Source organism: Cystoisospora suis (assembly GCF_002600585.1).
Source record: "Cystoisospora suis strain Wien I chromosome Unknown contig_2262, whole genome shotgun sequence".
In the NCBI taxonomy this organism is placed as follows: Eukaryota; Apicomplexa; class Conoidasida; order Eucoccidiorida; family Sarcocystidae; genus Cystoisospora; species Cystoisospora suis.
The window spans coordinates 33427-48731 of NW_027155061.1; the positions used below are offsets into that span (position 1 = coordinate 33427).

Here is a 15305-nt window from a genome sequence, read left to right on the forward strand (position 1 = left end):
TCTTTTGCTTCTTTTCTTTTGTCTGTCAAATCTCTGTTGTAGAGTTTGCGTCGGTATGTACAACTCCAGCATCGATACTTTCCTTCTGCTCGATGTCTCCTCCATCGATGTCTTTCCATGACTTCTGATACATCTCTTCCTGTCTCTTCTTGTCCTCGTATCACAAAGAAAGACCTAGACTTGAAGAAAGAAAGAGAAGAAGAGCAAAGGAATGTCTTCGCCAAACACACTCCTCACACACACTCCGCTCGTCTCTCTCTTCCTGATAGAAGACATCTAGACACTTCCCAACCTTCTTCACAGACATCGTCTTACTCTGTTCCACCCCACTCAGAAGGCGACGAAAAGAACAGAAAAACGTCTCAGCAGACTTCTTCTTCACTTGCGATCGCTCTCCGTCAACCAAGCGGAAGCAAGAGTCATTTACACCCCTCAGAAGAAGAAAAGAATAGCACTCTTGACAAAGAAAGAGAAAGCAAAGATCTCTCCATGAAAAAGCCTGTCCTCCCCCTTGCCATTCTCCTGGGAAGATGGTGGGGTGGAAGCGGAGTGAAAATTCTCAAACCGGTAAAGTGAACTTGGATTAGAGAAATGCCAGTTTCCCACAACTTCTCTTTCTATCCCAAGTGTCTCTCAGGTCCTTATACCGATCTTGTTATACTCACATGACGGCCCCCCTCTTCAACAGACTGACTCTCTCCATGCAGACTCTCGGGAGAAACGGAGGGATGAATGTGACATAAAAAACAAGGGAGAAAATCACTTTCTGCTTGTCTTCACCTTCTCCAGCTTTCGACTGCGGTAGCAGACAAGCTGTAGATAGATAGATAGATTAAAGATAGATAGATTAAAGATAGATAGATTAAAGATAGATAGGTTCTGTGGGTTGGAGTGTGTATATATAGAAGGAGGCACGTCTTGATGTTGGAAGTATGAAAGCTATAGACTGTCCTCATATTACATAGTTCACATACAGTTTGAAGCGACGTACAGAGAGAGGTCTCGAGTCGAGATGTGTGTACGTGCATACCAGTAGTAAGCATTTCTCTGTGTCCTCCTCGTCTCCAGGCCGAACAGTGTATGAACTTCCTCTTCAATCTCCGCGTCGTAGTGAAGGAGTAGAGAAATCCGAGTCTGCGTAAATTCCTTTAATGTGAAGAGATGCATATATTCGACTGTACATACACCGGGGAGCAATGCATGCATACACCCTTAGCCGACTTTTTCTGGAGTATGTAAATAGTAGAGGACCACATTAGATGTGGAGGTTCTTGCGGTGTATATACACGTGGACGTCTGTACATGAGTATACAGCTGAAATCCAGAAACCACCCGCCTCGCGACTATCGATCACTCCGACTAGATTCCATCCTTCTTGAGAGCTGTCTTTCCTCTCTACAAAATAAGTTCCTGTTCTTTGTTTCTCCATCTTTTCTTTGCTTTTCATGAACTCTCTTTCTCTTGTTTATAGGTATGGATAGCTTCAACTCCAAGAATGTTCTCATCCCTTGACTACAATCTTCCGATACCTTTCCCTACATCATCTCGAGTGTACAGACAGCCCCACCCTGTGGGTGACCAGAGTGGAACTCGATTGTTTTCTCCCTTCGTTACTTCATATGGTCAACAGCCGCAAGGGCCTTCAAACAGGCTAACTACTCTTCACCCGTTCTTTTATCCCTCTGCAAGACAATGGAATCCTCATCTCTCGCGTTCTCCTTCTCCTTCTCCTTTGAATCTGTATAATGTCTCTCCTTCTCTGGAGTTTTCAAGATGTTTTCCTTCTTCGAAGAAATCTTTGATTATTTCTTCCTTTCATCTCTTCCAGTTCGACAGCTCACTTCCTCGGTTACCCGAAGGAGGAAGAGAAGAAGATGAAGAGGAAGCAAGTCCTATGACAACTACGTCATCCAGATCGATTCCTACAGCAAGATTCAAGCCCGGGGAGAGAACGAAAAGTAGCATCACAAGAAGCTCGACACACGCCTTACCTTTCCAAAAAATTCCCATCGATTGCTTCTTCAGTAAGGTAGACACGTAGCCAGCTAGCTAACTCGTTAGCTAGCTCATTTGTAGTGTCTAATGATGTATGGTTGTGTTCAGAAGAACCCGTATGTACTAGACACCATTCTAACACATAGACAGATACAATATAAAAGATTCCAGCTGATAGATAGATAGATAGATTGGTAGGTAGAAGGATAGCTATTTGAGAATCCCCAGATGTTGTGAAAAGGTTCATGATCTGATTCTATCAAGAATGTCTATATTTGTTGTATTCTTTCTAGTCTTTTCTAAATGCATGCCCATATCCATATAACCACATTCACATGCATGCGCCATCATGTTGTATTCTTTGCAAGGTGAAGACCCCTAGCTATCTACGTGTAGGCTTCTTATCCAGATATCTAGACAGCTAGCTCGATCACATAGTATTCTCGAGAGTCTGGGCCTCTCTCTCTCGTGTCTCCTTATGCACACACTTGACCCTTGTCGTTTGTCTGTGGCCAGCTGGCGTTGTAGGGACGAGCGAGCTGAAGAAGACGAAGAAGACAAACGAAGAGGAAGAAGAAGAAGAGGAGGTCTCACCTGAAGTTAGGAGAATTTGGGTGACATGCGTTACAGAGAAGATGACGAGATTACGCGAACTCATCCATTCGCCTTCTCCCCTTGCAGTTCTATGTAACCCTACAGATGAATTGTATGTCTCTCTCTATCTATCGATCTCCGTCTCCGGTTCTTTCGGCTTTTTCTTCTCTTTTCTCCTCTCCGGCTCTCCATTTCCCTAGACGGAAATGAATCTTTTCTTTACTCATGTGTAGGAAAGCGTAGGTAGACCACCATGAATATCTTCAGACAGGATCAGTAGATAACGAAGAGTAAGAGATAAGGAGACGCCTCTTCCTGAGTGAGAATATATCTTCTTTCAAAAGCTCTTTCTTCAGGCAGTACCAAAAGCCTTCTCTACAGGCTGACAGTACCGTTCTCCTTCTCTTTAGCATCTATCAAGACAGAAGGGTGACTACACCCTTTCTTCTCACCATACACTAGGATGTAATCTATGGAGTTCCATACCAAGAGAGAACGAAGAGTATCCTCAAGCAGCGATCCAATCTACCTTTCTCGTTCTATCTTAGTGATCTAATCAACCACCTGTGTACGCCTACTGCTCCCTTCAGTGTATATATTCTTTCAGGCAGTCCTTAGGTCGTTCTTCTGTGTATCCTTATCCCCACTGTGGACATTCCTTTCACTCGAGAGAGCGAGACTCAGTTGTTCTCTTTGTCTGGAGAGTGATCTCCTTGGGCTGTGTATCTATCTCTATCACCCCGACATAAACATACCAAAGCATTTCTAGGTACAGTGTCGTTGTGTTTCTTTCGACTGTAGCTACAGGCTAAGTCGCTGATCTGTCTTCACCCTTACCTTCTCGGTCATACCTTCGCTTGGCACGAGAAACATATCGCTACTGAATCTTCGGAGAAGTTAAGACTTTCCGTGTGTGAGACAAGATGATTTAGACAGAGTCTGCTTGACATATCTACTGTCTACGAGTCATTTCGGAAACGTATGTGCTACCTACACATGTGTTTGATGTATAGGTATATTCTTCCCTATATAGATGATGGTTCGCAAGCTTTTCTTCTCCCTTCGCTTCCAAATCTCTCATCTAGTTCTTTACATCGTCTACTTGTCTGTGCGGCTCTCTGGACTCGTGTGAAGGAGACGAGGCTCCCTGCTGATGTATTCATTCTACAGGTAAACAAGCATATCAACGTCTATCTTCTCCCTATTCATATACGGGCCTCTGGACAGAAGTACCTAGTCTACAGAGATACCGGCCCTCTCGGGGTGTAAGTGTGTGTAAGGCTTCGTGTGGTCTGTACATATGTATGTATGGATACATATATATATAGATATATACACGATATATGTCAGTGGTAGGCTACACGTCTCTCATACATGCGGAAGTATGTGNNCACATACTTCCGCATGTATGAGACACATACAGCCTCGAGCTTCTCTTTGTATAAGCAGGTATTTTGAAGATGTGCATTAGGATACACCGGCGTCAAATACGCCTGGTCCCCAGTAAGCGTCTGTCTATCTCTCTCCCCTATCTATTTCTCTATACGTGTATCTAGATGTAAGAAAGAGTTCTTTATTCAAACAAACAGATGAGGGTCTCCTCTTTCGTCTCTTCATCTTGTTCGTACCATATGTATCGTCATCCTCTGGAGTCTCCATCTATATGAGCCTCCTTCTCTTTAGTATCATAAGTACATACACAATCGACGTAGAGACGTATCGCTACACTCATGTACTGCCTACTAAAATATGCCATTTTAGTAGCCGCTAGTTCTCCTATGATATATATAAGATACTTCATATCTCCCAAACATAAAGTCCTGTGACTCCGTAACGCCTCTTCCATTCTTGTTCGCTAGGAAAACTTGGAGAGCCTCAGACACAAAGAGAGAAGAAGCCTACATCTTCATGCCCGTGTCTTGTACACCTCTTGTACGGGTCTGTGGAGCATTGAATAGCTCCTATGATCTAGGTATTAGTCTATCTCCTACATGCTTGAACCAGCTGTAGTCTTGTTACTAGAAACTAGGCTCCTCCGCTTCGTGGTCGTGCCTCGTCTCACCACCTTATCATCTTCATATTGTTGTGCTTGAGCTCCTTTCTTTACCCATGGACAAATCTCTCTTCTTTCAGAGAATATCATTTGGTCTTCTATACTTGAATTCTGGCTTGATGATTTGCCATAGAGATAGTAACCAAGGCCTGATCCTCGTCTTCGTCATCTGCTGTCGTGATCACAGGTGTCTATACTTAGCAGATCACTGGCCCTCTGTAGACACCAATCAATCAGCCACCCACCTGACAGTATGATCATACGTTGCGCTATATTGCTTGCACTGCAGACACGCCTATTGCTTTCTCTCTATGTAGATGTAAATGGAGAGTATGGGCTATACACCGGTGTGTTAATAATGATGTATGATGTGATACATAGATAGATGACTACTTGATCTCGCACCTGTATGCTCCTATCCACGCTGAAGGGCTCGTGAAAGGCAACATGACCTAAGAAGATGAGAAGAATCTGAACGGTGGTATTAGGGACCCAAGACCATGCCTTTACGACTTCCTGTGTCGAGTGTACATACAGATGCTACACGTGACAGAAAGAGAAACAGAAATTCTACTACTTTCTTGTATTTGTCACTTCGTCCGAACTGCCCTACTCTACTTTATACCTGGTAAGTGTTAGAGGAAAAGAAATGAATGCAACAAGAGTCGTTGATCATCTTCCCCGAATGAACTCTTCTTTGAAAACTATGGCATCTCGAAACTCACAGCGTACGAGGCAAGCATAGTCCGGCACGGATTCGGAGGAAGTTGCTTTCACTTCACGGAGAGTGACCGGCAGTAGAAAATCTTGCACATCTTCTTTTGCGGATGACAGCCAGGAACAGTTGTCACCATCTCGTGTGAGGCGTCTGTACACCTCAGTATAGTGTATGTACACCTCAATACGTATGTGCACCTCAGTCTGGTGTATGTACACCTTGATATGGTGTACATACACCTCACCATGGTGTATGTACACCTCAGTATGGGGTATATACACCACACTATGGTGTATATACACCTCAATACGGTGTATGTACACCTCACAGTGGTGTACGTCCGCCACCCTGGAGTGGTGTATGATAGCATGGAAGAGGGGGAGAGCTGATTTTGTCACCCTGTCTTGTAGCAACTCCGCGATTTTTTTTCCTTCCCGAAAGAACACAGGGTGACTGATGTGGGCAGATGACGATATGCAATCAGCATCTTCCTCCCCCGTGAAGCACCGCCGATCGACCCGCTCAGAACGTTTTGCTTTCTTGTTCAGTGCACCTAGTCCTTCACCTTCGTTGTCTTCTTCTTGGCTTTGGTTGTCTCACAGACTCTCGCCCGTGCTGTGCTGCCCCCTAAAAGAGAGATATCTTCATACAGAATCAAGCGCAGACATCTACGTGCCAATCCATATATATGAACCTATGTATGTTTATACACTGATGGAATGGTTATATCTTGACCCCCGTGTGTCTATTTCTAATGTGTGAAAGTGTGTATGGTGTGCCCAGAGGTATATGAGTTTCGTACGTCACTCTGGCAACACGTGTGTCTGTGAGCTCATGTGCACGTAGGTCTACACGAATACATACTCCTATACGTCCAGAGTTCGGCAAGTCATATGTGAAACACCTGGGTATACCGAACTGTATGAACAATCACCACCGACACCGATTCATCTATCTCTCAATAGTGATCTATATGCCTCCCAAGCTATGTCTCTGTATACATCCATAGTTGGGAATGAAACCTTTCTCTTCTCTAGTTGACTATCTTTGTGTTTGATTTCCATCGTGTGCAGATAGCCTTTTCCACTCTATTGCAAGTGTTGTAAATAAGACATCTTTGCTACGAGCAGCAGGAGGAGAATCTCTCTGTGACTTTCTATCCAATTATTCGAACTATCGCCACTCTTCTTCTTCTTCATCTTCACGTAACACCGGCATGTGCTTTCCTTCCTCCTCTTCTTCTACTAAGAATCCCCGCCTCTATCCGGTACCAGCTGCCTCCTCTTCCTCTTCATTCCTCTCTTCCTCTTCGATCTCTCCATATGACCATGTTGTCCCTCCACAGCAAAACCCAACGTCTTCTGTATCTGAATCTAGACGACCCGAAAAAAGGCCTCCGAGGTTCTCCTCCACGTCATCTACTTCACCGTCGGACAGAAAGGATAAGAAACAGCTTGAAGGGCTTCCCCCTCCTACTACGACTACTACGAGTGATAAGCATCTATCCACATCATTGATATCACCTTCAAGCGCGCCACCTCCTCATGTCCTTCTCCTTCCTTCCTCGGTTCGAGCTTTCTGGCTAGACGTCGCTATCGAGACAGCGTTCGATGCTACCTCGATACTTCAACTGCTTCATCTTCTTCAACTACAAGATCTCTGTCTAGGACGCCTATCCGTTATTCATTCCTTGCAAAGACAAATCAGAAGGAATAGAGAAAGACTTCGAACGTTAACGCTCTTGAGATGGGAGAACCAGGCGATGAGGCGTACAAGAATAGAGGATGAAAAACATATCAAGATAAGAAAAGGAGAGAAGAATTCTTCTTCTTCTTCACCTTCCCTACCAAAAGATCAACATCTTCAGAAAAGGTTCTCTCTTGTTTTCCCTGTTCTTCCCGGGTTCTCCTCTCCTTCTACATCATCGTCGTCCCCGCTGAAAAGAAAGAAAAGAAGAGCTACCGATAGAGACCCCTATACAAGTAAAAGCAATCGACCTCGCAATAGTATTGAGACACGTTCTTCTATTTCTTCTCTCCCTCCTCGTCAAGGTCAGACGAGAAGGAGCCGTGTGGAAGATATCTATGAAGAAGAAGATGATGGCGATGTTTCGCTGTCTTCTTCTTCTTCCTCTTTCTCTTTATCTCCTGAGGAGAAAATCCCTCCTAATATCGCCAGTAGGGATAAACACCTCCATAAAACAGAGCGTCACAGAAATCATCTCTCCGACAAGAACGGAGAAGAGAAGCAATCTCTAAAGAGACCTCACTCATACAGAAAGAATCGAACACAGACAAAGAAGAAGAAGAGGAGCTGCTTTCAAGATCGGAGAGACTTCTTACAGCCACCGTCATGGAGATTCATCTCGAATACTCCTAAGATCCCTTATCTCCTCAAGTCTTCATCTCTTCTAACGCCTCACGATACCAACCCCCATACTCACTCTTCTTCTTCTCACCATCATCCTGCGCCTCCTTCTTTTCCTCTTCTCCCTTGCTGTTCTCTTGTAGCCACAGCCCTCTGTCGTGATTGTCTGAAGCTTCAAGAAAGTGAATTGCCGTCTTCTAGAACAAAGAAGAAAGACAAAAAGAAGAAGAAGAAGATAGACAGGCAACTTCTTCTTTCTCCTTCCACCCAACTTCTCCAGCAAGAAGCGGAAAACAACACACGCCTTTTCTCTAAGCAGACAGAGAACCATCAATTATCTTCTTCTGCACTGCCTTGTAATCTCGCTCTCTCGATTAAGCCCCTCCCGTCTTCCTCAAGAAAAGAACATCGAATGGAGAACGATGGGAACAAGGATGGCGATAGCAGGCGTGAAGCTCATGAAGAAAGAAGCAACTCTCTCTTGAGCTATATGAGAGATGGAGAAGAAAAGAATGGAAATGACGGAGCTGAGCCATCTCATCAGGGACCTTCGCAAAACGAAGAACAAGAGGGAGAAGAAGAAGAAGAAGTTTTTCTTAGCAATTCTTCTTCTCCAGCGAAAAGGAGAAACGCCGGAGCAGGTGAAGGTAAAGAAGAAGACGAAGAAGGCAAGTCCTTCTATAGAGATGACGATGTTCAAGATGAGAAAGCCAATACGGGCTGTCTGTACACCAGAGAGAAACACCAGGATGACTGTGAAGAGGATTTTGAAGCTGCTGGGTATTCCTTCCCTTCCTTCGTTACACTTGATAACGAAGCCCTGAAACCTCAAGGAGAAGAGAGAGAACACGACATCTATGATCAAATGAAAGAAGAAGAACAAGAGCGACACGAAGAGCAAGAAGAAGCAGAAGACAAATTGTCTTGTCTTTCACGATCAGATGAAGGAAGCGAACCCGAAGAGAGAAATCTTTCTCCTCCCCAATCTTTCTTTGATGTGCCACCTATCAGCATAGCCACTGAATCTAGGACCAGCCCGCATGCGCCACCTGAGAATCGATCTGAGGTGGTAGAACGGATAAACTCTCGAGAAGAAAAAGAAGTGATAGGAGAGAAGAAAGATGATATGAAGACTTCCTGTGTGGACTCCAGCAAGGTGGAAAGGGAAGGAGATTCGTCTCTATGTCCGTCCAATGAAGAAGACGAACAAGGAAGAAACCTCCGTCTTGATCAGCTCTTGCAAGAGAAGAAGGATAACAACCCCAGTGAAGAGACAAAAGAGGCAAGCGAAGAGAAACAAGAAGAAAATGTCGATGAGAATCAAGAGAGAATCGATGGAGGAGGAACCCAAGAAGAAAGAAGTGTCACGAAGATAGCAGACGATGTGTATGAACAGAACAAGAAGCCAAGATTCTATGACGGGAAAGGTTCAGAAGAGACAGAGAGGAGGAGGTGGAGAAGAAAAGAACAGAAAGAACATATAGAAGAAGAAGAAAAGAGGAGAAGTCTTTATCCTACCCCTACAGAAGGACAGTTTTTAACGTCACCTCTCCGTGCTGGAAGGCCTCCTCCTTCTCTCCCTTCCTCATCTTCAAACTTTCCTTCTGTCTCAGGAAATCCACCTCAGCTTGGGAAGAATGATTTTCCTCACCCTTCATCAGCATCGTCATCGGCTTCTTCTTCTTCTTCCTTCTCGAGCTTACCACTGCCGATGACGTGTTCTTCTTCTTCTTTCTCTCTGAAGGACAAGAAAGGAGAAGAAGTAGATCAGAACGGAGGTGCCCGATGCTCCTTACGTGATCAACAGAAAGCTGGAAATCTTCTTGATAGCAAAACCTTCACCTGTCCTCCTTCTTCTTCTTCGTGTGTACATACAGCCGCAGCATCCCCCTTGTATACGGAATCACATTCTTCTTCAGAAGGAGAAGAAGAGAAAGGGATAAGAGGAGAAGAACACGGAGTCTATTTCTCTTCCTCCTGGTCCTCTTCTTCTTTCTCTCCTACTACGAGCTCTCTCGAGCCGACTACGTCGGAAGAATCGACAGATAGTCTTAGCAAAGAACACACAGATACTTCAACCGATACAGCATCTTCTTCTCCTTCCTCTTGTTTCTCGCATAGTCATCGTGTACATCGTTCAAGAAAGCCTCAGGATAGGCAGATGTCCTCCTTCTCTTCTTCTCTTTTTATCGAAAATCACCTGCCTATCTATTTCACTGTATGTACAGCTGATCTGCTGAAAGGGTGTTCTCCTCATGCGCAAGGTTCAGGTATACCTCACAACCCTTTGAGTCTTCACAAGCAGAACACTGTGGCGAATCGAGGCCGTACAAATACCTCCGCCCCTCCTGATGTTTACTGCTATAACTGCGGTCATGGGTTTCATTTTTCTACCTACCTGAGACCGTCAGAGATGCAAGGAAGCGGTAAGAAGAAGAAGAAGAAGGAGAAAACGAAGAAGAGAATCAATAAGGGTAGGCCTTTTGCTCTGTTGCTATCTAAAGGAAGGCATGAAGACACCATGAGAAAGTCAGAAGCACTATGGTTGCTAGAGGAAGATGATTGGGCTACTGTAGAAGATAGTCTTCCTAATCAGACACATGAGAGAAGAAGTGGCGCGTCTTTACCAAAGAGGAGAGAGAGGAAAAAAGCCGAGGAGGTGTCTACTACGTCATATAGAGAAGAAGCGAACACAGGGGAACAAGCATCGATGGAGAGCAGAGGAAGAATAGAAACAGAGAAGGAAAGCGAAGAGAAGAGAGAGGTGGAAGATGAAAGAGATGATGTCTTCTTCATGGAACGCAAATGGCAACAAGAAGAAGAAGAAAAGAAGAAGAAAGAGGAGAAAGAAGAAGAGAGAGACAGTATGACAGAAGTAAGAGAGGTGTCTGATCCGAATCAAGGTGATGGATATGTATCACCTTCAGATCAACGAAATCGCCAAGGTAGAAGTAACCATTCTATCAGACCAAGCACGGAGAGTATCTTGCATCACTATATTCATATATTAGACGAGACAGGGAATACGGATGGTGTCTTACTTCGTGTTTCACATCAAAACCTTCCCCCAGGTCTTCTCTTTCAGGCTCCTCTTCTTACACAGCAACAGAGATGGAAGATTCTTGAACGTCTCTTCGCATGCAGAGATTCAGATCTCTATGCTAGAGCTCCACCTAGTCATATGAACTCGACTGCTTCTCTCTCCTTTACGTCGACAGGAGACCAAGTTAAGAAGAATACGGCTGATTCTTCTTCTTGTTCTCCTCTCGGCGGTTGGGAGAGAGAAGGCAGTACAAAAGACTTGGGATGGAGTGACGGTGAGCCCCGTCAGAGGTGGGTCAGAATGAATCGATTCTTATCTCTACAAGAGAAGGAAGCGAAGGAGAACAAGGACTATCGTGAGAATGCTCTTGAAGAAGAGGAAGAAAAAGAAAAGAAGATGCAAGATAGTTGGCGACAGGCCAAGAATAGGCTTCTCAATATTGAAACGACTCTAAGAGATACCAATATCGTACGTCAAGCTACAGCTATAGCACGGTGCCATTCAGCTGTACCATCTATCGAGTGTAAAGAAGCACACTGGTATCATTTCCTTGATCCTCCTCCACCTTCGTCTCCAATCTTTCCTTCCTTTTCTGCCTCGTTAGCGGCATTTTATCAAAGAATGCCTGGACATAAAGAGATTCTCTCACCGACATTCGAAGAAAGCTTCTTCTCATGTATCTTTCGAGTGTATCTACAGCTCCCGCGATCCTCTGCTCATGCTCTATGGACACACCTCTTTCCTTTTCACTTTCCTACAAGGAAAACCTTGCAAAGGACAAAGGTTCTTTTTCTTAAAGTTCAGCGAGAACTGAAGAAACGAACACAATCGATGCTTGATGTACCGAGGGAAGAGGAGTCAGCGGTTTCGGGGAATAAGAGAAATGACCGTTCTAAGACAGAGATCCCGTCACCGTCACCAAGTAGACACAAAAGTGATTCAGATACAAGGCGAATGAAAGTAGACCATGATGCAGATAAGAGAACGGGGAAGGAGGATGCCGAGAAAGCAGAAGGAAACGCAGAAGACAGTAACAGAAGAGGAGGTGGAGAAAGAAGAAGAAAGGTCGAGGGCGAGGGACTACGACTAATGAAGGAAGAAGAGGAGGCGGAAGAGGGGGGGGAAGGACAAGAAGAAGACCAAATAACGATAGGAGAGAGAAAAGGAGATGCGTCTTACTATAAGATCGGGAGGAGTCCATACACAAGTAGGGAGACCAATAGTACCAGGCAAACAACAGAGACCTCAAGATCAACTGAAGAAGATTTGCATAAGAAAGAGAAAGAAAAGGAAAAACGAAAGAGCATGAAGAAAAGCAGTTTAGAACTGGCGAAAGTCGAGTCAGAGAAGAATGCTCTTTGGTGTCTTCTTCGAGCAACTGCTGAAGCTTACGCACGGCTCACCTTAACTGTAAAATGTCAAGATCTTGTATTAGGGAATTACTATCATAATGTACCATAGAAAACAGACTCACTCAACCATTCAAACCCGCCTTTCTCTTTTTTTCTCTCAATCTCTCTCTTTGCATATCACCATCATCCTCCGACTACTACGAACTCTTATGGCTGTCTCTCTAGCTTAGTCTCTAGCGTTACTTACTACGAGGGTTGATACCCCTGGTGTTACCTTAGAACGTTTTGTCGTGCGTGAAAGCCGAGGCGACGGTCTCCCCATTGTCTCTCTCCCTGTAATTCTTACGTTCTCTCGCTCTTTCTCTCTTATGCTCTGAGTTCTCTGCGTCCAAGATCCTCGTTGATACAAGGGGGCTGAACGTATCGCTCGCCTTACAGAAGCTCACTGACAGAGATTAAGACTGACTGTTGTTTTGAGTCGCTTGTACCTCGATAAGTCGTGTGAGGAGCGGAGAGACAGAGGATAAGCACCCCCACACCACGCAAGGTTTCCTCTATGTATGTAGCTACACAAAACGCACGAAAGTTCTTTCAAAAGGAGTTGCTTTAATGTGATAAACGAGATCTATGCATCAGAAATTTAACTCCCGACGACAGAGATGAAGTCCCGGAGAAAGCCTTTTCCCTCCCCCCCCTGTTGGAGGTGGGGCGGTAGTCTCCTCCGGCTCTCTACACTTTCAACACCTTACAGAAGTTCGATAGCTTACTACGTTCCTGCGAGAAACTCTCTTAGCTTACCAGAATTTTCACAAACCTCGTTCCTTCTTAGCTCCGAAATGTGAAGAGCCTTTGATACAGTTCCATGTCTACAGTGGTAGAGAGTATTCGCCGGTTAGATAGCTTCGCGAGAGCCCGAGAGGGACAGGAAGTGAGAGAAATAAAAGGTAGAGCGGAAGAGAGTTTAAGAAGAAGATCAGTGACAAGCTTATCCTAACAAACCTCTTTTCTCTCTTTACATGAGAAAAGAGAAATTCCGTTCAAACTTCTCTACCAACCGACGAAAACACGCCTCCTTTTTCAAAAGAAAAGATATCCATTTCTCCTACATATATAGCCGGAGCAGATATAAAAGACTTGTAACGGTTCATAACCGTATAGGCATATAATGTACAGGTGCATACTCATGCATGCAGTAACGGGATGTAAAAAACAAAAGCAATAGCTCGATTCAGTAAGAGGAGAAAAGAGGAGACGAGAGAATTCTATACATGTTCCAGTCAAATCACTTCGGTGTGCAACTCTCGTGGTGCCTGTCTATACACTCTGAAAAGAAGAAGAAAAGTAGAGGGAGAGACCAAAGGCCTCTATTCTTTCATCACTAAAAAATTAAGGTTACACCCGGAGGGATGAAGGCGTTAAAACAAAAAACACCTCCTCGCACTTTATGAGTCGCAAAGAGACGGGAAAAGAAGAAACGCGGAGTCGTCCAGAATTACTGTCACCGGGTGTATATACACCTCAATCAAAACGCATGATGTGAAGAAGCTGAGTATCACCAGGGTGCATCAGAAACTTCTTATTCACATCCTCACATTCATCATAACAGCCCCCTTTGCTCAGCGAGCAGATAAGAAACAAGATTGATAAGAAGCAGAAACTCTCTGCATCATCGAGACCAACGCAAGACAGGAAGAAGAGATAGACATTCTCCTACTCCTATCTCCTCCTCTCGGAAGAAACCCACTCTCCTAGCGTGCTCTCCTCTCTTGTCTCTCTCTCTTTCTTTTTCTCTCCCTTCTTTCGCAATCATCATTCCTTGATGTGTACAGGAGAACAGATGCAAGAAGAGTAACAGAAAAGAAGGAAGAGCCTACGCTAGGGTAAAGAAAGACAAGAAGCTTCTCTATAGATCTTTCACCCTTTCCTAGGGATACCAGGTACGACGTTCTCTTCTTTCCTATCGCAAGTCCTTCTATCAGATCATTCCATTACGCAGTGCTTCCGCTCCCCTTGTAAAGTTTTCTCTTCTTTCTCTTCTTCTTCCTCTCATCCCTCCAGGTCCAGTACGGTTGCTAGCAAGAGGGAGTACCCGTGGAAGACCTCCGCCTAGATGACTTGGAGCACTTGGTTTGACTTCATCGTCTTCTTCTGCATGCAACGAACAAAGAGTTCCGAAAAAGACGACGTGAGCATAGAAAGAAGATCGAAGAAAAAGAAGACAGAATACATATAGAATCAGCAGATACACCAGTATATAACATACAGATATGCATACATATAGAGCTTCTGACTCCTGATCGCCTTCCTTGTCTTTCTTGTGGTTCTATACCCAGACACTTTCTCCTGTCTATCGCAACAACATCTCTCCCTCATGCAGTCACCTCGCTTGCCTAGACACAAATGTATAGTTCCCCTGACTATAGATGATTTTCCTTCTGCAGCAGTCGTATGCAGGGTATCTTCATGGAGTTTGGCTTAGGGAGAACAGAAATATCTGCATCCGGTAAGTTCATACACACACATACATACATCCATATACAAGTCTACATATCTACGAGATACATATATGTACGCGTCCATGACAAATAATCTTCCCTGCAAAGAGAAAGCCCATGAAGGTGGAGAGAAAAGCAGACAGCAAGATCTCCGAAGCATAGAGTCTCATGCCTTTTGATATACGCGTACCTATAGACAGGCATCTCAATTCTACCTCTCTCTCTTTATATACATATATGGATGTATATATATGCATACACAGAACGATGAAGACGAGACAACCATCACGTCCCCACATTCAAATAGATACACACAAGATCTACATCTATCATCACTACATGCATATGCAGATATACATACATATATCTATAGATCTTAACGAAACAGCGCAATGTAAGTCTCTCTTCGCTAGAGTCTATATCCTTCATCTTATGATGTGGGAACTTCAAAATAGATACCTGCCCGTTTTGAAGAGACCAGGCTGGGATCTTCTTCTTTTCTTTCTCTTACCTGTGCCGGAGACCCAGTTAGGAAAGATCGCGTTGAATTTACAGACGGTAAGGAAGATAAAGAGAGTCCATACAGCTAGGTGGATGGAGATGAAAGAGATAAAGTGAACTCCATAGACAGACACATAGAAGAGGAATCCGCAAAACCATATAATCGCCTCCTTCTGCACGCCTTCGG

At 44.4% G+C, this 15305-nt stretch overlaps 2 protein-coding genes across 2 annotated transcripts; one reads left to right on the forward strand and one right to left on the reverse strand.

Annotated features, from left to right (window-relative positions):
• Nucleotides 1–42: 42 nt before the first annotated feature.
• On the forward strand, nt 43–12632 carry CSUI_004764 (uncharacterized protein). Its single transcript, XM_068064948.1, has 6 exons — nt 43–567; nt 1472–2024; nt 2512–2701; nt 3603–3759; nt 5180–5270; nt 6434–12632. Exons 1-6 carry the CDS (start codon nt 118–120, stop codon nt 12229–12231), a joined length of 7239 nt encoding a protein of 2412 aa, XP_067923080.1. The 5' UTR covers nt 43–117; the 3' UTR covers nt 12232–12632.
• A 661-nt stretch (nt 12633–13293) lies between these two features.
• CSUI_004765 (uncharacterized protein) lies at nt 13294–15287 on the reverse strand (the record flags this gene model as incomplete). The annotated part of the gene is made up of 2 exons (XM_068064949.1): nt 13294–14270; nt 15129–15287. Coding segments are annotated over 2 exons (330 nt in total), but the record flags the coding sequence as incomplete, so codon positions are not given.
• Nucleotides 15288–15305: the final 18 nt, after the last annotated feature.